The sequence below is a fragment of the Dipteris shenzhenensis genome, chromosome 3 (genome assembly GCF_047967505.1).
Source record: "Dipteris shenzhenensis isolate YYH24624 ecotype China chromosome 3, Dip_SZ_1.0, whole genome shotgun sequence".
Lineage (NCBI taxonomy): Eukaryota > Viridiplantae > Streptophyta > Polypodiopsida > Gleicheniales > Dipteridaceae > Dipteris > Dipteris shenzhenensis.
In genome coordinates, this window is record NC_141598.1 from 33,735,085 (window position 1) to 33,757,142 (window position 22,058).

Here is a 22,058-nt window from a genome sequence, read left to right on the forward strand (position 1 = left end):
CAGGGATGCCCTTTAGCCCCCTTTCTCTTTTTATTTGTGGCTGAAGCTATGAGCTACTATATTAGAGCTCAAGCTGATTTTATAGAACTGAGGCTTCCATTGAGACAGGAGGATGAGATCTTGGATAGTGAGTTGACAGATGACACGGCTGTTTTATTGGATGCCACACCACAGACACTCACTTCATTCAAGACAACTTTGGATTTATTTTGCACTGCAGCAGGGGCTCACATTGATTGAAATAAAGCCAATGGTTTCTAGATTAGTGATGAGGACAGTCTAGACTGGGGTAACGACATAGGGTTCACTTGGATTCAGAGGGGTGTTTCCATCAGGTACTTAGGATGCCAGGTCGAGTTGGGAATCTCTCCAGCACAGCAGTTTGCTCCCGTGTTAGAGAGTATCAGGAGGAAACTCATTTGTTGAAGTTCCCCCAGACTTGACCTCGAATCCAGAGTGGTGGTGGTGAACCAGGTACTATTGACTACTGCCTAGTTCGTCTGCTCATGCTGGTGCAAATCTAGAAGTTGTATCGCTCAGCTCATGAGACCTATCAGGAATTTCCTTTGGAGTGGGTTAGATGACACCTCAGATGTTGTGGCCAGGGTGGCTTGGGAGACTCTCATTCTCCCCACAGTGGAAGGAGGCCTCAATATTATTAATCTGAACTTGCAGTGTATGGCCTTGCTCTGCAAGTTTGTAGTACGAGGACTAATGCCTGGACAGGAGCCTTGGAAGGATTTTTTTATACACAGCATTCAGTCTTGCATACCATCCCATGGGGGAGATTGGATGGACAACTCCAGATGGATTTTTACTTCAACCCATCTTAGATCTCCCTTTTCCCCTCTCATGGCTGTCATTCTGAAAGCTTGGGGCAGCTTCAGAAACACTCTTCGGAGAGTTCCACCCTCCTCTCGAGAAGAGATAGACAGGCAGCCAGTCATGTGGAATGACTCGATACTGGATGAGCATGGCAGATCACTAGAAGCGTCACATTATATGAAGTGGTCTAGATGGGAGAGGGGGCTTGCTTCTACAACAAGTGCCTGGAAGGCGTTTAGGTAGCTTCCAAAGGATCAGAGACTCACTTCTGTTAGCCATCTCAGAGGGAGTGCAGTCAGGATGCAACAGATAGAGGCAGCCATACCAGCAGAGTGGATAGATACAGATGATATGCCGATCATAGAGTACACTTGGTTGGGAGCTTTCACGAGGACGGGTATTCCTTTACAGGTCATAGCCTTGCAGGATGCACTTGAGGAGACCCTGGTCTTTGATGTTCAGTCGGGAGGCAAACTTCTCAGATCTTCAAGTGATTGTTTTGGAGGTTGCCTTCCAGCCTGTTAGGATTGCAGGTTACATGGAGTGGGCCACGGATTCACAGTGGTATCTTGATCCCGACCCTATTCTCTTGGCACTTGGGTCTTGGAGACTCTGGTTATATGGTGGTCCCCCCATTAGGTTCTTGCAATGGGACCCTAGGGAATGGGATTGGATTGACGAAGTGCACCGAGAGAAGAGCATCCCCTTCTTTCGTTATACAATCAAAAATGCCACGAGACTTCAGCTTAGCAGCAGAGGTTGGCGGCCTTCCAGAGCTCCACATTGGGATTCTTTTCGGATTCCTACACAGATGCAGAGAAACTTTTGGAGGAGGCTCTGGAAATCCTCCAGGAATAGAAAGATCACTCTTTTCTTTCGCGTGTTTTATTCCCCTTTAGCTCATCTTCAGCCTAGAAAGGCGTATGTTTTGCATCGCTTGGGGGTCTCTACATTGGATGATGTGGTGGATGATCGGGGTTGCACTCTTTCTTTTCCTCAGGCTAGCAAATAGCATCATCTGGGTTTGCATCACAAGCTTATTTGGCACGTTCTCATTTCTATTTTGAAACCTTTTCAGCCTGTACCTCACTTGTTTACTACTCTTCTTCTCTTGGATTGGAAGTTTGATCGAGCAATTCTCGCTTACTCTTCTTTTTCCTTTGCAGATCTTTCTGCCAAGAAGGCTATCTTTGTTACTTCATCGTCATGGATCCAAGAGCACGGGAATCATTTTTGGCATCTTCATAAGCCTCTAGCTTGGTGAAAGGTTTGTCTTCGCCGCATCTGGGATAGTAAGCTTCCTCTCGAACAACGGGTTTTCTTGTGGCATTCTTTAGTTCGGGCATTACCGGTGGGATCTTTACAGGTTGCCATGTGTATAGCTTCTGCAGAATGCCCTACTTTTTCACCTCCCGGAGAGACTATGCTACATCTTTTTTGGACCTGTCCTACCGCTCGTGATTTTCTTCCCAGGCTGAGGACCTGCCTTCATGCTCATTTTCCTGGGTTGTTTAGTAGATATGCCTCTAGGCCAGATTATGCTCAGTTCTTCCGTTGGTGCTGATATTGGGCTTTGTGGTCATTGTATCGTGCTCATAACATTTGACCGTACAAGCACCCTTTACTAGATGTTTTATCAATTCTTTCTTTCATCTATCTATTGGTCTCTCCAAGATGCACATTCTCTTGGAGACCTTCCTCTAGCCCAATTAGAAGTGTTTATCACTGCTTTTAGTTTCTTAGTAGTAGCTGTTCCACTCTAGAACAGCTATGAATGTACCTTCCTCTAAATGAAATACTGCTTCTTACCACAAAAAAGTTTGTGTAGCTGTGTGTTGCGTGTGTGTCAAAGTATAATAGATTTTCAGAGCAAAAACTGAGGATCGAGTGCCAATAGAAACCATTGTCACATTTTCCTGGTCAAATGCAAGTTAATACAAAGTTATAACAGCAAAGGGAAAACACATCATTTAATGCATACCTCAATGTTGGCATCCTGGGCAAGCTGCCGAAGTTCCTCCACAGACACAAGGGCTGGTTCTGCTACAGTTGTCTCTGAAGGTTGCACTGGCTCACTAGAGAAGGTTGCCTCATCAATAATCACGTTTCCACCATCAACATCTGTATTTACCAATGATTTGCCAACCCCATGCTGCCCTTGTTCCTATTGATGAGATATATACAATGCATGAATAAAACCATAGAGATAACACATATGAACGAAACCATACGAAGTTCAATAATTTTTTACTCCTTTCTTCTAGGAAAGCAAACTGCAGTAACACTTTACTTAAAAGAGCTACAATGCTCATGGACAATATATCCAAACAATCAATTTCAAGCATAGAAGAGGTAACCTGAGATTCAAGCTCCATTCGTTTGAAGGTAATGTTAATCATTTGTATCATTGTTGCCTTGGCTGTTGCCATATTTATAGAATTCTTGCTGAACATTAACCAGTGCAACAAGTAACTATGTGTAACTGCTTCGAGAAAATGAAAATGAAAGCACAATTCCCAGCAATTGCAAACAACAATATGCCAAGCAATGTGGTATCCAACAACAGCTACCCATAATCTTGCAGGATTGTAAAAGAAAAATTGAAAGTTCCCATGACTTTTTCACATACCTAGTTAGCACAATGTGGTAGCAAGTGCGAACAGAGCTTAAAAGGCTTTCTCCGTGGACTGCACACAAACATTTCCTTCATTTCACTACATGTGGGACATGTATGTAGCATGATATACAGCATCACAAGGGAGAAATTGGGAGACATTGATATAAGACCTTAGATACCAAGGGGTATTATTACAAGAGAATGCCAATGACAGGGGAAAGCATGTAAATAACAACCAACTATCGTGGAAATTGGATGCTGTTATGACCTTTTTCAGCAACTTCAAGTCAAAACTGAGTCTCACGAGCAAAGATTTTCTTCACCCAATGACAATAGATTCATATAATGAATTAAAAATTGAAGAGTGGAAAATGCTTCTAAGAAGCATTCGACAAAGAGTTGGATTCAACCAGGCCCTTGCACCCACGTTTGACAACCTCAGCAACAACAATAAAGCAAAATGTGAGTCTAGAAACAAAACAGAAAGGATGACGGATTTTAAATGATGGGAGAGACATCAAGGCAAACAGGGTTGTAAGGTGCACCCAGTGCTTCATGTTTCTTGTTTAAAGAAGTTTTTGCACCCAGGTGACTCACTAATCGAGGGTGTTGTCTTGTTTCAAGAGATAGAGAATAATACAAGGCGCAAACAAACAAGAATCCTCGATCAAGGAACAATGCAAGTATGCAAACCAACAACAATCCTGGATCCTGGATCGGAAGATACCCACGGTGTTGGTTGCTCGAGGCTACGTAGGAATCCGTGTATCAAATGTTAGCCATACCATGGAGGGGTTTTTGTTAGCACTTAGCCCTGGTATAGTCTAGTAGGCTAGTCTCAGTCAACCCTGAGGTTGACTTCACTGGTCAACCATATGGTTGACTTCGGGGTCATATAGGCCACCCTTTCATACTTTCTCATTATCCATTTGCAAGTACTTTATGTTCCTTCAGCTTGTTGTTTGCTCCCTTGCACTCCACTCCCATTCCATTGCTTTCTGCACCCAACAGTCCTGTGTACCGTTGGATGTCCTTCCCTAGGTGCATCATGACACTTCCAGAGAATCTTGGTTCTTTAAGATCCGACATATCAGGTACACAATTTTTTCATTTCGAAACAACAACGCATTCCGAATCATCCACTGACCTCCTATTGCTTGTATCCTAGGTGGCACAATCCCTGAGTCTTGGTCAACCACGGAGTTCCCATCCTAGACCTTGTGTCAATAAGGACTGAAATGACTATCACTCAAATAAAGCCCTCTCAAGGATTGAAATAGATCAGAGGATATCTCTGTAAATGACATAGCATTTACGATCTTAATTCAACTGCTCGATACATCTCAGGTATACTTGGAAGCTATATCATGGTTGCACATATTCGTCCAAGATGGATATAGCAACCTATGGCAGTCCAGGGACATAACAATGGTGCAAAGTGTAAGGCATGTCGAAAAGCCTCAAACTTGGGCCGTGGTAGAGCCTTTGTGAAGAGATCTGCTAAGTAGTCCTCCATGGGAACATAGGACAAAACTATAGGTCTCCAGCTGACAGTCGCTCTCGATCATAATGATAATGAACCTTAATGTGCTTTGTACGCACATAAAACACTGGGTTTCTCGCAATAGCCAAAGCACTCTGGCTGTCAGTGTAGATGGTAGTAGAAGCTAGCTGGTTGATGTCAAGATCTACGAGTGGCTTACGGAGCCAAACACACTCTACTGTAGCTGTGAAGGCTGCCTTGTATTCAGCTTCACAACTAGAAGTAGCAACTGTAGGCTGCTTCTTGCTGAACCATGAAATGCATGAGGATCCAAGCATGAAACACTTGCCACTGCAGGACACTCTCGTGTCATAACAACCTGCCCATTCACTGTCTATGAAAGCATGCAAGACCAGTGGAGACTCGTCACCATAGAACAGTCCCAAATTTTGTGCGGCCTTCAATAATGGAAGACCCGCTTCAGTGCTTGCCAATGTTGTGTACTAGGCATGTGCATGTGCCTGCTCAACTAGGAGACGCATATTGTGTTGGAGATATCATAGTCAAAGAGTGTGTTGGTGTGAAGTGTTGGTGTGTAATACTAGGTGATCTAGTACTTGTGTGAGTCTTGTGTGTGGATTGTCCAAAACAAGAGAAGAATGTATCATGGCAAGTTCTCCTCACCTCAGGTGAATAGCCCAAACCCCAGGGCCAAAAAGGGGCAAAGAAAGAATGGTAAATAAATAGATCTAAGTTTATGTCTCTATATGTTAGAGGTCTTAGAACCTCTGGTAGAGGTTATGAACTGGATCACAAGTAATAATCTATCCCCTACTTTTATTGCTTTGCAAGAGGTCAAACTTATTGGGTTGACTATGGAAAGTAGAGTGAAAGCTGTGATAAAAGAAGAGTTTGGTTTGTCACACAGAATGAGGAAGATAAGGGAGGAACTGCTGTATGGCGTCCTTTCCCATTACAGTAATGGTATCAATAGTGTTGTTTTGGATGTCAATAAAAAAAGGTTGCTCCTTCTCAATTGTTCAATCAAAGAACAAGACTTCGATTTAATTTCTATATATACTCCAAACAGTTTTCAGGACAGAATGGCTACTTGGGTGTCTCTAATGAATACAGATGGCAATACTTTTATTCTAGGAGACTTCAACATGGTTAAAGTTAGTGCAGATAGATGGCTTGGGAGAGGGACAATTATCAGAGGAGGGGAGCACTCATCCTTGGAAGAGTTCAAAGAGTCTCTATGCCTTGTGGACACTGGTGTCAAAGGAACTTTTACTTGGTACAATAGTCAAACATATTTGAGCACCCAGATTACTGATCATGAGAGCTATTCCTCAGGAGTGGAGGGATGTACTTACAAATCCAGCCTATATTGATCCCTTTTCTACTTGGTCAGGTTGTTTTAGTGAGGTTGGGCTATGTATTGGAGTTCGCTTAGGACCGGCACCGTTTGTTTATTTTGAGACGGATTCCTCTCACAGATTGTATCCCACTCAACCCCTGGATCGTCAGGAGCTTCGTTGGCAGAGAGTCAGGGTCATTGGTTGCCTGGGTAAGGAATGGGCCACAGATCCTTCCAGGTTGACCATTGCAGAGGATATTAGATGGAGACTTTGGATTTTCCAAGGTCGACCTCTTGCGGAGCTTGACTGGGACCCAGGTGAGTGGGCATGGCCAGCTCCAGTGGCAGGCGTTCGTCCTCTTTCTTTCTTCCAGTACTCGACGAGGGCAGGTTACAGGCTCCAGCAGAGAGACTCTTATCACATTCCATCTGCCTCCCAGCATTGGCATGCACAGGGACTTACTGCAGAGCTCTTGCTGAGCTACTGGACTCACTTTTGGGGCATCAGTAGAGCCAAGAAAGTCTCCTACTTTCTTTGGCTCACTATACATAGGGGCATACCTGTGGGTACTTGGCTTCTGCAGATGCGTAGACCCTCCTTGTGTAGGCGTTGTCAGCTTGCAGAGGAATCTAGCAAGCATTGTTTATGGAGTTGCACCAGCTCTAAAGTGGTATGGACAGGTATCTTCAGGTTGTTCTCATATGTCACATCTGAGTCCTTTCTGATGACATGGGGCGCTGCTCTTTGGGGGAGAGGATCTGGAGCCTTTACTCTCTTTGAGTCAGAGCTAGGAGACCTCGGTTTCTTCATGCAGCGTTGCCAGAGACGGGGTCCCATGGAGGCCAACATCATGGAGCCGCAGGATTTACTTTTGGTACCGGTACCAGCACAGGATTCCATGCCTACTTCAGCTGCAGGGTCAGCCTGGGAGGTGATTTCCAGCATTACCCTATGGCGGATATGGTGTTCGCGATGTTCTTTTGTCCTTGGGGACCATTTATGCACAGAGGCTGACACTCTCGCTTCCATTTGGGCAGAGATTATCTTCACTCTTAGGAGTCAATGGGAGCGGTGTACAGGCACCTCTTTGGCAGCTCGTGGGAGACTTATATCCTTCATGAGGACATGGGACTGCTCTTTATTTTTTCACTTGACCCCTTTTGGGATGTCGTGGCATTTTAGACCACCTCCATGGCTTTTTTGCCACATTGTTGAGGCTAGGGATAGAGTACTTTCTCTCCCACCTGTTGTATGATTTGTTTTGAATGGAACTCTTTATTTTAAAAAACATATTTGAGCACAAGGGAGGCTAGGCTAGATAGAATCTATGTCACTGAAAATTTTTAGTCAAGTTAGCTCTGTGCCACGTGTCATCATGGGACTTATCCCATATACACTAGGTGCTAGTGTGTGAGTGAATAGCCTACATAAGACTTGTACTTCACTTGTCTTGTCATACTTAATGAATGAATGAAAGCCTTTGTCATGTCTTCATTTGAGCATCATTTCCTCACACCCTAACCTTCTCTCTCTCTCGAGCTTCGAGCGGCTACAGGTGACGATGGGATCCAGGATGATCCAATGTAAGCCCTCAGTTCCACATGAGATAATACAGGCAGAGTTCGCCATGACACCTCTCCAGGTTGATGCCATCTTTCAGACAGTGACTTTCATCCACAGGGTGTGGGACTTACCCCATTGGAGACTTCCAAGGTTGGCCCTAGAGTCATCCAGACGACTCGCAGAGAGCGGGGTAGACACATGGTATGCACGCATATCTAGATGGCTTGCCAGGCACGGTATCCACATGGATAGGCTTCCCCCCTTTCAGTACAGCATGGATACACCTCCTGAGCTAATCCCGCAAGATGAGATCAACCGTATTATACGGTTAGACCTCCTCCAGCTTCACACATCCCGCACTTGGGGGGAGGACCAGGAACTCCCCACCAAGACCCAGTTCTATCGCGACCACTTCCTAAGAGTATCAGAGGAGGGATTCATTATCAGACCCTGGTATCTCGAGGATAGAGGAGTATCTCATGCACTGAGGATTGCCATTAGTCAAATGCCGGTTTCATCCCATCAACTGAGGATTGAGGCAGGGAGAGCAGCCGGTATACCTAGAGAGCAGCGGATCTGCACGCTATGTACGCTGGGGGCGGTTGAGACAAAGGAGCATTTTCTTTGTGTTTGCCCAGTCTACTGCGAGATTCAAGGACGCTACCACTGCCTCTACCTAGAGGGGAATGGCTTCGGTCCTTTGTCACGACTTATCCATTTCCATGACCAGGTCTGTATCGGACTCTATCTGATGGAGATGCGACAACACAGGGAGCGCTTCTACGATAGATCAAAGAGCAACAGGGGGTGGTCAGACCACTACAGGACATAGAGGATGATCTGACACAGTGGCACATCATAGACTTCTATACATTTGAGTCAGCCCCTGGACACAGTGGAGTGGAGGTAGAGGAGCTAACTGATATGAGAGCAGTCTGGATGAGCAACCGGCATAGTACCGCCGAGAGAGGGACGCAGAGGCCACATGTGCGACAAAGAGCCCCCAGAGCACACTCTATTGACGTCCGACATATCACAGCTTTCCTCAGAGGAGACCGACAGAGATGAGGGATCACTCTAGACATAGCCCAGAGAGCCCAAAGAGCGAGGAGACTGCGCCCCCCACCGCAATGCAAGACCGCTTGACAGACGCAGATACGAGATATTTTCGCAGCCCACTAGAGAGCCATCACTGTACCAGGCTTCGGTTTCGTCTCAGCGCCTGGATAGATTGATTGATATGATATGATTATGATTATGATTATGATTATGATTCTATTAGCATAGATTAGCGTACCCTTTGCTCCAGCCCACTGAGGCTTGTATGAGTTTGCTTTTCTGTGCACTTTGTCCCATAGGCCCACGAGGTCTCTCGTGGATGTTAATCTCTCTCTCTCTCTCTCTCTCTCTCTCTCTCTCTCCATGGTATCCACGCCACTTTCGATAGTTGCCACGTCACCCTTGCTCTAACCCTATTTTGTCACCCTTTCCCTAACCCTAATTCTGCTTCAACCTCCTTCCTTCTACAGTAACTGCCTCAGCCCTGCTGGTTGGCTTGTTTTTAAGAGGCGTGTGCACACGTGCTACTGGTCAGCATCTCCTTCAAGTGGCACTTGTATACGTGCTGATTCGGAGCATTTGCATTCCCGTTTTTAGGGTTTCCAGGCCGCTGCAACAGAGCTGTCCATCTACACGCATTGGTTGCAGACTTTCGAGCCTTTTGGAGGCATTTTCGACCAGTTTTGGAGCTCTCCTCACCAAAATCAGGGTTTCTGAGCTGCTGCTGCATAGCCACCTTCAACAGAGCATTTTCGGAGGTTTTCAACTCCAAGAACAAGCTTCTATTGCTGCTGTTGCTGTGTAGTCGAACGCTTGACAGCTTTCTCTATAGCATTTCGAGTCATTTGAAGGCATTTATGAGCTATTTCCAGCACTCCAGTCCATGACTTCTCCATGCAGATTTCAGACCTCTGACTGTCCCGAAACCCTAAAAGTTGATTTTTGCAATATCTGCTCAGATCTTCCAAAATTTTTAGGGCTTTTATGATTTGAGGGCTTTTATGATTTGCAAGAAAATTTGAAAAGCCCCAAATTTTTCCAAACCCTAATTTCCTGCTAAACCCTAATTTTCAAATTTTAGGGCATTTCTGTTTTTTGCATCCCTCAAGCTATATTGAAGTCTCCTGCATGTAGACATTTGGGGATTTCTCAAAATTCATGTAATTTCATTACTATCTTGTACATTCATTTGGGCATTTTGCCTCCTCTGGGCATAATTGCTCAAATTTGAAGATCATCTTCACATTCAATGACATGATCTCCCTTGGTAGCTGCTCCTATGGACTTCATCGACACATCATTCAAGGGCATCCTAGCCTGGTTCTTCACTGACATACCTCTTCGCATCAGGATGGGCATACTCTTGTGTGGTAGCTACTTCAGGATCATGGGTTCTCCGCCCTTGCTATGCATAAAATGAATGAAAATATTTCAATGTTTGTGTTGAGTCACATAAAGGTTCTCAGCCTTGAGTTGTCCCTCTAAATTGAATGTCTTTGGAGTCAATAAGAGGTCCTCTGCCCTGGGTTGTCCCCCAAAAATGATTGTATTGTGTTTTACTTTGGTTGATGGAATCGACCACCCAGTTCAGAGTAAGGGGGGATGACGAGTGATGGTTTGCCCTTGCCGGTCGCAAGCTGACTGAGAAGTCACTATCACATGGGAAGTGTTGGATAGTTGGACTTGCTCTTTGCAGTATTGCGGTGGAGGGGGGATCAGTCTACTCTTGCATGTTGGGTCTCACACCTCTTTGCTCTGAAGAGGGGTGTTGGAGATATCATAGTCAAAGAGTGTGTTGGTGAAGTGTTGGTGTGTAGTACTAGGTGATCTAGTACTAGTCTATGTGTGTGAGTCTTGTGTAAGTGCCACATATCATCATGGGACTTATCCCATATACACTAGGTGCTGGTGTGTGAGTGAGTAGCCTACATAAGGCTTGTACTTCACTTGTCTTGTCATACTTGATGAATGAATGAAAGCCTTTGTCATGTCTTCATTTGAGCATCATTTCCTCACACCTTAACCCTCTCTCTCTCTCTCTGTCTCTCTCTCTGTCTCTATCTCTCTCTCTCTCTCTCTCTCCACCATGTTTCTAACATATTGAAGATCAGGCTGTGTATGACATAAATAAATAAGGCAGCCCACAGCCTGCTGATAAGGGTGGCATCAAATGGTGCACTCCCATCCTCAGAGGAGAAACGAAAGCCAAGCTCCAATGGTGTAGAAACTGGCTTGCAATCTTCAAACTGGAAGCGGTCTAAGAGCTATCCAATGTACTTGGACTGACTCATCATTATACCTCCTTCAACATATGCAAACTGATGCCCAAGTAATAGTGCACCGGCCCATATCTGTCATGGCAAAAGATTTTTGCAAACCTACCCCGAAATTTGCAATTTTCTGCAAGTCTAGCCCAGTGGTAAGCATGTCATCCACATCTAGAATCAAAATCAGATATTCTGATTCACTCTTCCGAACATAAAGAGTAGCCTCCGTAGGGCTGTTCTGAAACCCAAGGAACAGCAAAAAAGAATGTATCTTGGCATACCTTGCCCGTGGTGCCTACTTCAAACCATAAAGAGCCTTTTTAAGCTGGCATACCTTAATTTCAGACCCTGGAATTTCAAATCCTAGAGGCTGAGTGACATAGATCTCTTCCACTAAATCCCATGAAGGAAGGCGGTCTTGATGTCCAACTAATGGACTACCCAATGCCTGTGAGATGCAAAGCAATGACACAGCGAATGGTCGTGATGCGTGAAGTGGGAGCAGATGTCTCTTCAAAGTCAATACCGTGCTGCTGGGCATAACCTTTTGCAACAAGGCGAGCTTTGTAGCAATCAACATTGCCATCAGCTTTGCGCTTCAATTTGTGCCGATGGCACGCTTGCCTGCAGGCAAATCACACAAGTCCCCTATGCCATTTGCTTGAATGGAATCAAGTTCAGCTCTCATGACCTGCATCCATTCATGACTTTCAAATGCAACTTTGTGACATAGAGGCTCCTCATTACAGGCAGTGGCAATCAAAGCTACAGCCAAAAAATTGCCTTGCATATGTTTGTGCACACCTCTACTGCGGACAAGCAAAGGCTCAGCCTGCTTGCTGTCCCTGAGGGTATCCAAAAGCAAACAAGGGACTGATTTTTGTTGTCTCATGACAGCCCTCTCCTCTTAAACTGCTTGCTCAATAGCATGGCCATCTGGCGGTGGAAAATTAGGCTGAGCAGGAGCAACGGGAGGAGGATTGGAGCTGCTAGAAGCATGTGGCATGGAGCTCTGCACTGTGTCTTCTGTATCTGTGAAAGGCGGAATAGAATCAAACACATCAGAGGCTTCCACTGAAGGCTGTGTCCAGCCAAGGTAAAGGGCATGCTCATCAAAAACCACGTCCCTACTGACAATCACCTTGCCTATGCTAGGCTGAAACAACTTGTAAACTTTGCTTTGTGAGCTGTAGCCAATGAAGATGCATTTGACAGCCTTATCATCAAGCTTATGCCTCAACTGAGAGAGTACATGCACAGGTGCAAGAGACCCAAACCACATGTGAGAAATGACAGGGTTACGACCGAGTCATGGTCTTCAATGCCCGAGTGGGTGCTTGGTTGAACACATAGTTGGCACACACAATCGCATCCAACCAGAATTTATTGGGAAAAGACTTTCCCTTAAGCATGCACCTGCCCATTTCCGTTTCAGTTCTATTCTTGCGCTCGGCAAGTCCATTTTGTTGCGGAGTGTAGGCCACTGTGCACTGATGAATGATACCCCGGGCTGCTTAACAACCAGAAAATTCTCGGAACAAGTACTCACCCCCCCTGTCAGTGAGGAAGGTCAAGAGTTTCTCCCCACTCTCATTCTCTACCAAGGCAATCCAATGCTTGAAGCAAGAGAAGACATCTCACTTCAGCTTCATGGGATATATCCAAGTGAACCTTGTGAAGTCATCTATAAAAGTAACAAAGCAATAGTACCCCCCAAGTGATGCTGTCCGCATCGGTCCTCACACATCACTATGTACGAGACGCAACTTCCTGGATGCACCAAGGGTCTTGTCCTTGGGAAATGGAATCCTATGCATTTTGCCAAACAAGCAGCGCTCGCATACATGTTTTTAAAGTGCATGCATGGGTGGAAGATCTACGACCATCTCATGTGAATGCATCTTCACCAGATTGTAGAAGGTGACATGTCCCAATTTCTCATGCCATAGATGCACTTGGGGCCTAGTAAGGGATAACCATGCGACCAAGCCCCAAGCCATGAAGAAAGGGGAAGTATGAAAAATGCTGAGTATCCCAGCAACCCCTTTCCAAACAGTCCTCGCCTAACTGCAGTCCCAAAGGCAATGTCGCACTGACTCCTCTGCAGAATGATAGCGAGGGCAAGTGGGATCAGCCCCAAATCGTGATCTCCACTGGTTCACTGCAATCCCTCCATGAATAGAAAGCCAAAAGAAAAGAGTGATCTTTCTATTTCTGAGGGATTTCCAGAGCCTCCTCCAGAAATTCCTACGCAAATCTGCGGTGATGAAGAAGCTGTCCCAATGGGGGGCTCTGGAGGGAATCCAACCCCTATTGTTCAGCTGAAATCTCCTGGCATTACCAACAGTGAAACGAAAGAAGGGAATCCCCCTCTCTCGGTGCCCATGATCTATCCACTCCCACTCTCCTCGGTCCCACTACAAGCACCTGATAGGTGCACCTCCACATAACCACAATCTCCAGGATCCCAGGGCCAAGAGCAGAGGATAGGGGTCTAAGTACCACTACAAGCCTGCTCCATGGTCCACAAAACCAACAATCCTGACAGGCTGAAGGGCAACCTCTAGAAAAATATCATCCGTGGATCTAGAGAGCATACCTCCATCCCCAACGTCAAAGACCAGTGCATCTTCCTCGAGACCTCGAAGAGCGATCACCTGTAGTGGAGCTGCTGTCCTCGAAAAAGCTCCCATCCAAGTGGTGGAAGTAATTGGCATCTCAACTGTCCATTCCACCGGGATGGCTACATCTATCTGCTGAATCTTGCGTGCTACCTCTCTGAGGTGACTCACGGACTGTAGTCTCTGATCCTCAGATAGCCTGATAAATGCCTTCGAAGTGCCTATTGTGTAGGTGGGGCCTCTCTCCCATCTAGACCACTGCATGTAATGGTAAGTGCCCAGTGGTCTGCCATGCTCATCAAGTATACTATCGTTCCAAATGATTGGCTACCTATCAATCTCTTCGAGGATAGAAGGCAGAACCCTTCAAAGAGTGTTCTTGAAGCTCCCCCAAGCTTTCAAGATGGCAGTCATGAGAGGAGAGGCAGGAGATCTGAGAGGGGCGGAAGTAAAAATCCAGCGAGGGCTGTCCACCCAATCATCTCCCAAGGTTGGTGTGCAAGCCTGAATGCGTCCAAAAGAGAAATCCTTCCAAGGTTCCTGCCTAGGCATGAGTCCCCTCACCACCACCTTACAAAGCAAAGCCCTGCACTGCAAGTCTGGGTCAATGATATTAAGGCCCCCTTCACATGTAGGGAGAATAATGGTCTCCCAGGCCACCCTCGCTGCAACATCTGCCGTGCCATCAAGTCCACTCCATAAAAAACTCATGACTGGTCTAATGAGCTGAGTGATGCAACCCCTAGACCGGCACCAGCAAGAACACACAAACCAAGCGGTGGCCAAAAGAACCTGGTTCACTACCACAACTCTAGAAGCAAGATCGAGTTTGGCTGAGCTCCAAAAAATGAGCTTTTTCCTTTTACTCTCCAGTATTGGGGCAAACTGCTGTGCTGGAGAGATGCCCAATCCTACCTGGCATCCCAAATATCTGACAGGAACACCCCTCTGAATCCAGGAAAAGCTAATGTCAACTCCCCAGCCTAGAGTGTCCTCATCACTGATCCAAAAGCCAAAGGATTTATGCCAGTTAATGTGTGCCCCTGCAACTGAGCAAAAGATATCCAAGGCTGTCCGGAAAGAATCAAGTGACTGCAAAGAGGCCTCAATAAAAATAGCAATGTCATCAGGCAACTCACAGTCAAGAAGCTCCTACTCCTGTCTCAAAGGCAATCTCAGCCCATATAGATCAGCCTGAGATCTAAAAAAGATACTCATAGCTTCTGCCACAAAAAGAAAGAGGAAGGGGGCTAAAGGGCATCCCTAACGAACTGATCTCGAAATCTAAACCTGTCACCCCTTGCCCCTCCAATCAAAACCTGGCTGTGGGCTGATCTGTAAAGGGAGGCCACCCCTCTAATCCATGCATCTGAAAATCCAAATCGTAGAAGAGTGCCCTCAAGAAAACCCCAATCTACTCTGTCATAGGCTTTCTCAAAGTCCAAGAGTAGAACTGCCAGCCTATGCCTGCTCTGCATAGCCCACTCTGTGGCTTCCCAAAAGGAAAAGATATTATCAAATATGCTCCTGCCATGCACAAAGCCTGTCTGAGTATCATGGATGAGGTCTGGAAGAAGGGGCTGCAATCAGATGCTGATCGCCTTGGCAAGGATTTTGTATAGAGTGTCCAAAAGAGTGATGGGTCTCCAATGGGATACAAAATTCATGTGGCCACCTTTCCGGATAAGGTGTATGAGTCCCTCGGTCAGTGAGTCAGGCATCTCAGCCGAGTCCCAAATGCCCTGTAGGGCTGAAGTAATATGATCACCTGTCATATCCCAAAAGGCTGTAAAAAACGATTATAAAAAACGATGGAGTAAGACCATCGGAACCAGGGCACTTGCCCTTACGAGATGGCTGAGATAGAAATCAGATTATTTTTATACCTGAAGCCATGTTTGGAGATGGCTGAGATAGAAATCAGATTATTTTTATACCTGGAACATATAAAACTTCCACGCAATGTCAGTCAATGTGTGAAAGAGATTTTTGCAAGAAGTGATGTGCTTTGAAGCACCAATATCAAAGTACCAGTCTGAGGCAGAATCTGAGGCTGCAAAAGCTGAAGCATGCAGAGTAGGATTATAATGACGCTCCACAATAAATGCCCACTCATCATGAGCAAGATGGGCTGCCTCTGCATTTGTCACATTAGCAGCAGCTGGAGTATTTGTGACAACAAGACCTTGCTGTCTTGGCTGTTCCTGCTTCTCTTCTCATAAGCAATATGCTTCCAGCACTCAAAGATGTCATGGGTTTCCTGCAATAATTGCAGCGTTTCTTCTTCTTCCCATCAGCAGGAGAGGAAGAGGATGAGGTACCAAATGTAGGTTTGGGTTCGCTATAATTTTTGCAAATGTGACCAAATCTGCTACAATTTCTTGCTAATGTCACTAAAAAACCCCCAATTTCATATCAAAGCACCCAAATGTCACTGCTATTTAGGCAAATATGACAAAATAACCTGCAATCTGCCAACAATAGATCCAAAATCCCCAACGTCGGAGTTGAAATGAAGTCAAAATCGGGCAAATATTGCAAAAGCCCCAAAATGTGACCAAAAGGAGCAAAGGTCACTACAAAATCTGCAAATGTGACACAAAAGCCCCAATTTCTAGAGCAAAATCACCTCAATGTCACTGCAATGTATGCAAATGTGACATAAAAGAGGATGAAAAGCTTCAAATCCAACTGTACCAGGCCGATCTGAGTTAAGAGGGAGCAAATCCTAGCAAAATGGTGCTAAAGCAGGTTGGAACAGTTGGAGGAAGGCTTGGAAGACTGAAAAGAGTCTAGATCTGAGCGAAAAACTTCAAAGAACAGCCCAAAAATGCTCTCAATCAACTTCTGACAAGTCGTACAGATTCCTGGCACTGCCGCGCATGTGTCCATACAAGTCCGTACAGCCGCAGAGACAAAAAAATTTCAGCCGAAATGGTGCAGGACAGGGTCGTTTGTATGCGGGTAGCTTATAAATTTTGAAAAACATTGAAATCGGACTTCAAAAACTCAAAAAACAGCCGCTGGACTGTTTTTCTACTTTAAAAAAAAGGTTTCCGGCGATGAAATGAGGCATCGGACTGAGCTAGAGAAAAACGGCAGGTAGGAGCAATGGGAGAGCACGAGGGGAGGCAAGTAGGAGCAAGAGAACCTACTCTAATACCACTGTTGGGTGCGGGAAGCAATGGAATGGGACTAGAGTGCAAGGGAGCAAACAACAAGCTGAAAATACATGAAGTACTTGCAAATGGATAATGAGAAAGTACAAAGGGTGGCCTATATGGCCCCAAATTCAATCATATGGTTAACCAATGAAGTCAACCTAACGGTTGATTAAGTCCCAAGACTAGCCTACAAGGCCATACCAGGGCTAAGTGCTAACAAGGACACTGTCTCTGGTGAAGCATAGTTTTTATTGGCCTAAGATGCGGCAATTTGTTCAAAACTACGTCGTAAGTTGCCGAGTTTGTCAAGTGACCAAGGTTGAACGCCTTCGGAGTGTGGGTTTATTTAGCCATTGCAAATTCCTAGTAATAAATGGGAAAGTATTTCCATGGATTTTATCATGGGTTTGCTAAGAACGTGCAAGGGTCAATGATGCTATATGGGTTACAGTAGACCGTTTGACAAAGCTGGCTAGATACTTACCTTTTCGATCAACCGTTACAGCAGGTCAATTAGCTCAGCAGTTTGTTGACCAACTCTTTCGTCTGTATGGGTTGCCTGCTGACATAGTCAGTGACAGGGATTCTAAGCTTATGAATGAATTCTGGACACTTGTCTTTGACAAGTTGGATGCCACTCTTAGTTTGAGTTGGATGCCACTCTTAGTTTGAGTTCCTCTGAACATGCACAGTCTAATGGCCAAACAAAAGTCATCAAACCAAGTTTTGGAAGATATGGTTCTCGCATATGTTTCCAAGAGACAGTCTTCATGGGAAGAATATTTACCCATGATTGAATTTGCTTATAATAGCGCAAAGAATTCAAGTACAGGTTTCAATCCTTTTATGCTTATGTATAGATTTCAACCTAAGTCACTGGTAATGGTCGGATTCAAGGGAATAAAAAATGATGCTGCTAAATCATTCTTGCAAGATATGCAAGAAATGTTGCAATTTGCGAAGGAGTCTATTAGAAATTCCCAAGATTAAGACAGATTCTATTCTAATAGACATCGTTCCTCGCCGAGAGCATTTTTTGAAGGAATGATGGTATTTTTATGAGGTCCCAAGGAATCTAAGAGCCTAAGTACTCGAAAAGTTAAGAAGTCATCCCCTAGATACTATGGTCCATTTCCAATTAAAAGAAGAATTGGACCAGTTGTATATGGACTGGAACTGTCTCCTAATGTAAGAGTTCATCCAGTTTTCCATGTCAGTAGACTAAAAAATGTACTGGGTGCCGAGGATCAGTCGGTAACTACTCAAGAACTTATAGAGGTTAAAGATTTATACCACATGAACTTGAAAGTATTCTTGGATTTCATGAGTGTCAAGTCAAAAATAGGATGATCACTGAATACAAGATAAAGAGGAAGGATCGTGTTGAGGTTGATTCTACATGGGAGACATTGACGAGCCTTCAAAGAGTATATCCGAACTTCCTTATGAACTCAGAGTGAGTTCTTAGAGGAGGGGAAGTATGTCATGTGCATAGACCATGTATCAAACGTGTCCTTAGGCGCACAAGACTAGCTCAGGAAGCCTGGGGAGGCTTGGAGTTAGGCAGGCAATTCTCAAGTTGAGTTTCAAGGGCATAGATGGATTAAGGATTCATATCAGGGTTTCTGGTATTTTTAGTTGCATTGGGCTCGAACCATATATAAGGAGCCCACGGATTCAATTTTTAGTGTGCAAGTCAAAGCAAGCTTAGCTCTGCCTTGCCGGTTTGGATCCCGGATAGTGTTGCGGACCTGCACTTGCTTCCTAGAGTAGCCCAAGACCCAGCAAATTATCCAAGGTCCATGGGCATCACCTGGTGCTATGGGACGCCAAGCTGTTTGGGAGATGTGCCAACAGCTCAGTTGGTGGCTCAGAGGGGATGTCCCAATATTTGAGTCCTTTCCTCACAGACGTCATGGTTGGGTGGTGAGCTAGCCTACAACCATCTATGTCGTTTCTATGGTCGCTTCTTTGTATTTGTTTGCAGGTCCAAAATTCCAGGAGTACTGGAGATTGTGTCACTTATGTACATAAAAGGCGGACAAATTGGGAAGAGTATCTTCCAATGTTAGTTTGTGGATGATATTTCAAAGCATTCAGCTATAGGGTGTAGTCCATGTCAGCCTAGACCTCGACCATCTATAAGTCTTGAAGCAAACATCAAATTTTTCCAAGACCCTTAAGACACAATTGCTGTAACTTCCCTTTTGTAAGCCTATTTGTGTCTGACCACATTCTTCCCAAGTAGAAGCTCAAAACATGGTTTATTAGCCCTGCTATGCATGGTATTGGTGGATGCTGCTAGTTTTGGCCTGAACTTTGGAGCTTACAAGTGTTAAAGCAGGTTTGAAATATACTGAAGGTAGTAGCATATTTAACTTCACCAAAAAAGATAGATTGAAAGAAATGCAGCAAAGTAACACTTCCACTTTCTGGACTTGTTCAACATGGAAGAATTGACCTCGGAATTTGGTTGATACAACAGCCATTAGGAGGACCTTCAACACTTGTAAGATAGTACTGCACATTACAGGCAACCATATTTTAATTTGACAAAGGAACACGATAAGGCAGTGAATAGCCACATTAAAAAGGCAAATGAAAATGACACACGGCAAGGTCTTCAAGAAAGACAGAGACCTGTCTGGAGCATTGTTATTAGCAGCAGCACACACCATGCTGAACAATTCTGTGACTACAGCACTAGTCCTACCACCTTCTAAACCAGCATCCCCCTCCAAATGTTCATATGAGATTAATTTCTGCATCAACATAACCCACAGAATAAGCACAGTAACAGCTCACGTGTGTATGTTTCTTCTAATGAAATTAATTTTTTGCATCAACATAACCCACAGAATGAGCACAGTAACCGTCCATGCTTCTTCAAACAGTAAGAAATCACATTTGCATGCCCTTAATCTTCATACATAACCGTGTTTTCTCCTTCGACATGATTGCTAGCTGTCCGCATGCCACCAACTAAAGGTGTGTATAAAATCACTGCATAGAAATGCTCTGCCATTATAGTCTCTCATTCAATCTGCAACCTAGCCTCCTTACATGTAAGCAATCAAGAGCAGGTTCGACGAGTTTGGGCTGCTTTGTCTCGAATGCAAGCCGCAAGGGGAGCAAGACAAGCTCTGCTTCAGATCCTTCCAGTGTGTGCCCAGCTGTCGCGAGTGTTGCGGTTGTTGCAGCACCTGTGTTTAAGTTTGGTGCTGCATCAGCTGGACTTGTCACCATTGACTTGATTCTGTCACCCTCAATGGAGGACTGTGTGCTGTCAAACAAGCTTGAGTCACTGAATGAACTAACTTCCAATACCACCAACTTACAATAAGCCAAAATTTCATGCTATTATTTTGAATCTTGCATGAAACTACTTTTATTGAAATTTGCAGCAATAGAGTGGAACAACCACAGTGGATCTGAGAAATCTAAAATGAAATGAATAAAAGTGCTCTTTGGAATCTTACTCTGTTCCCACCAAATAAACTCAAGAATTTCACAGCAACAATGACCCAAAAATTACTGCATAACAATCATCTTTGCCAAAAGCGAGAGAGAAAGAGAGAAGTCAGGAAAGAAAGTTTATTAACGTGAAACGAATTTTTCTACTTATTACAGCAGATCACGGGAGTAGCACCACAGAATATCCTCCCAGCCAAATCCTTGCTAGAGCACGAGAGCTCTCAGAGAAATCGAAATCATGTGAAGGTCCATTCTCCTTCTCTCACTAACTCCAGCAAGCCCCGTCTCCCTAGATGGATCTAGATGCCACATGTCATCATCATAGGGCCTTTCCTAATGCATCTTTTCACCCCTCTCATGGGATACTTTGATTTCCTTTGCCCCTAGGCACATTGATTGCATTAGGTCCTTGGCCTTAGACCCACCTAGTCTGGTGCTATCAGCCCTCACCTAGGACCTTGACATTAATTCCCTCCCGATCATTTACATGAAGCGCAAACAAATATATTACAAACGTAGATCCTTAAGGGAAATGTCGACTGATTCTTCCGAGGTCATGCTACCTCGGCTAGAGCGTAACATTCCTTCCCTCTTTAGACATCAGCGTCCTCAATGATAAAGTCTGGGAACACTCTCCGCAACGGGTATACGGATTCCCAGGTAGCTTCTGATAGAGGCAGACCATGCCATGCAACCAACACCGTGGGTATCTTCCGATTGCGCACTTGCATTGTTCCTCGGTCCAAGATTCTTGTTGGTTTGCGCCTTGCATTATCCTCTATCTCCTGAAACAAAACCACACCTTCGATTAGTGAGTCACCATTATGCAAAATTTTATTTAAACGAGAAACATGAAACACTGGGTGCACCTTGCAACCCTGTGGCAATTCTACTTTATAGGCTACCTTGCCTATTCTCTTTAGAATTAACCACGGCCCATAGTATCGAGGTGATAACTTAGCACACTCTCCTGAAGTTAACGACTTCGAGTGCGAAGGAACTCTGAGAAAAACTTTTTCTCCTTCCTTAAATTCTCTTATAGACCGGTTTTCATCCGCATACGCCTTGGCTCTATCCATAGCCTGGTGGATATTAGCTCTCGCAAGTGCTAGCATCTCCCGCATCCGAACCACAAAGTTCGCAGCACTAGGCACTCTCTGAGGTATTCCAACTGTAGTTGGATTTGCTGGTCTATAGCCATAATTCAATTCAAACGGACTAAACTCCGTAGAGGAATGTTTTCTATCATTGTAGGCAAACTCTAACAATGGCAACCACTTGTCCCATGTATGTTGCCTCAATGACACATATGCCCTCAGCATATCCTCTAAAATCTGGTTGACTCTCTCCGTCTGACCATCCGTTTCAGGATGATCCCCACTACTCATTCCCAACTCAGTCCTTAGTGTCTCAAATACCGCTGTCCAAAAATAACCGGTAAATCTGACATCTCTGTCTGACACTATGAATCTAGGCAATCCATGCAGACGAAATATATGTCTAATAAACAAATCCGACACTTGCGGGGCACTAACAGACTCTCTATGTAGAATAAAGTGAGCCATCTTGGTTAGACGATTAACCACCAGAAGGATAGAATCATATCCACCTTGTGTCGTAGGCA

General features: G+C 44.8%; 1 protein-coding gene across 2 annotated transcripts in view; it reads right to left on the reverse strand.

The window, feature by feature from the left end:
- LOC147903688 (brefeldin A-inhibited guanine nucleotide-exchange protein 5-like) overlaps positions 1–22,058 on the reverse strand; it is a 151,371-nt gene that overhangs the window by 82,499 nt on the left and 46,814 nt on the right. For both annotated transcript variants that reach the window (XM_087400588.1, XM_087400580.1), the window contains exons 3-8: positions 20,024–20,243; positions 19,601–19,722; positions 19,422–19,480; positions 3,455–3,512; positions 3,183–3,270; positions 2,807–2,989 (exon numbers count right to left, since the gene is read on the reverse strand). In XM_087400588.1, the coding sequence (XP_087256714.1) occupies positions 2,807–2,989; positions 3,183–3,270; positions 3,455–3,512; positions 19,422–19,480; positions 19,601–19,722; positions 20,024–20,243 (730 nt within the window). The remainder of the gene's footprint in view (positions 1–2,806; positions 2,990–3,182; positions 3,271–3,454; positions 3,513–19,421; positions 19,481–19,600; positions 19,723–20,023; positions 20,244–22,058) is intronic.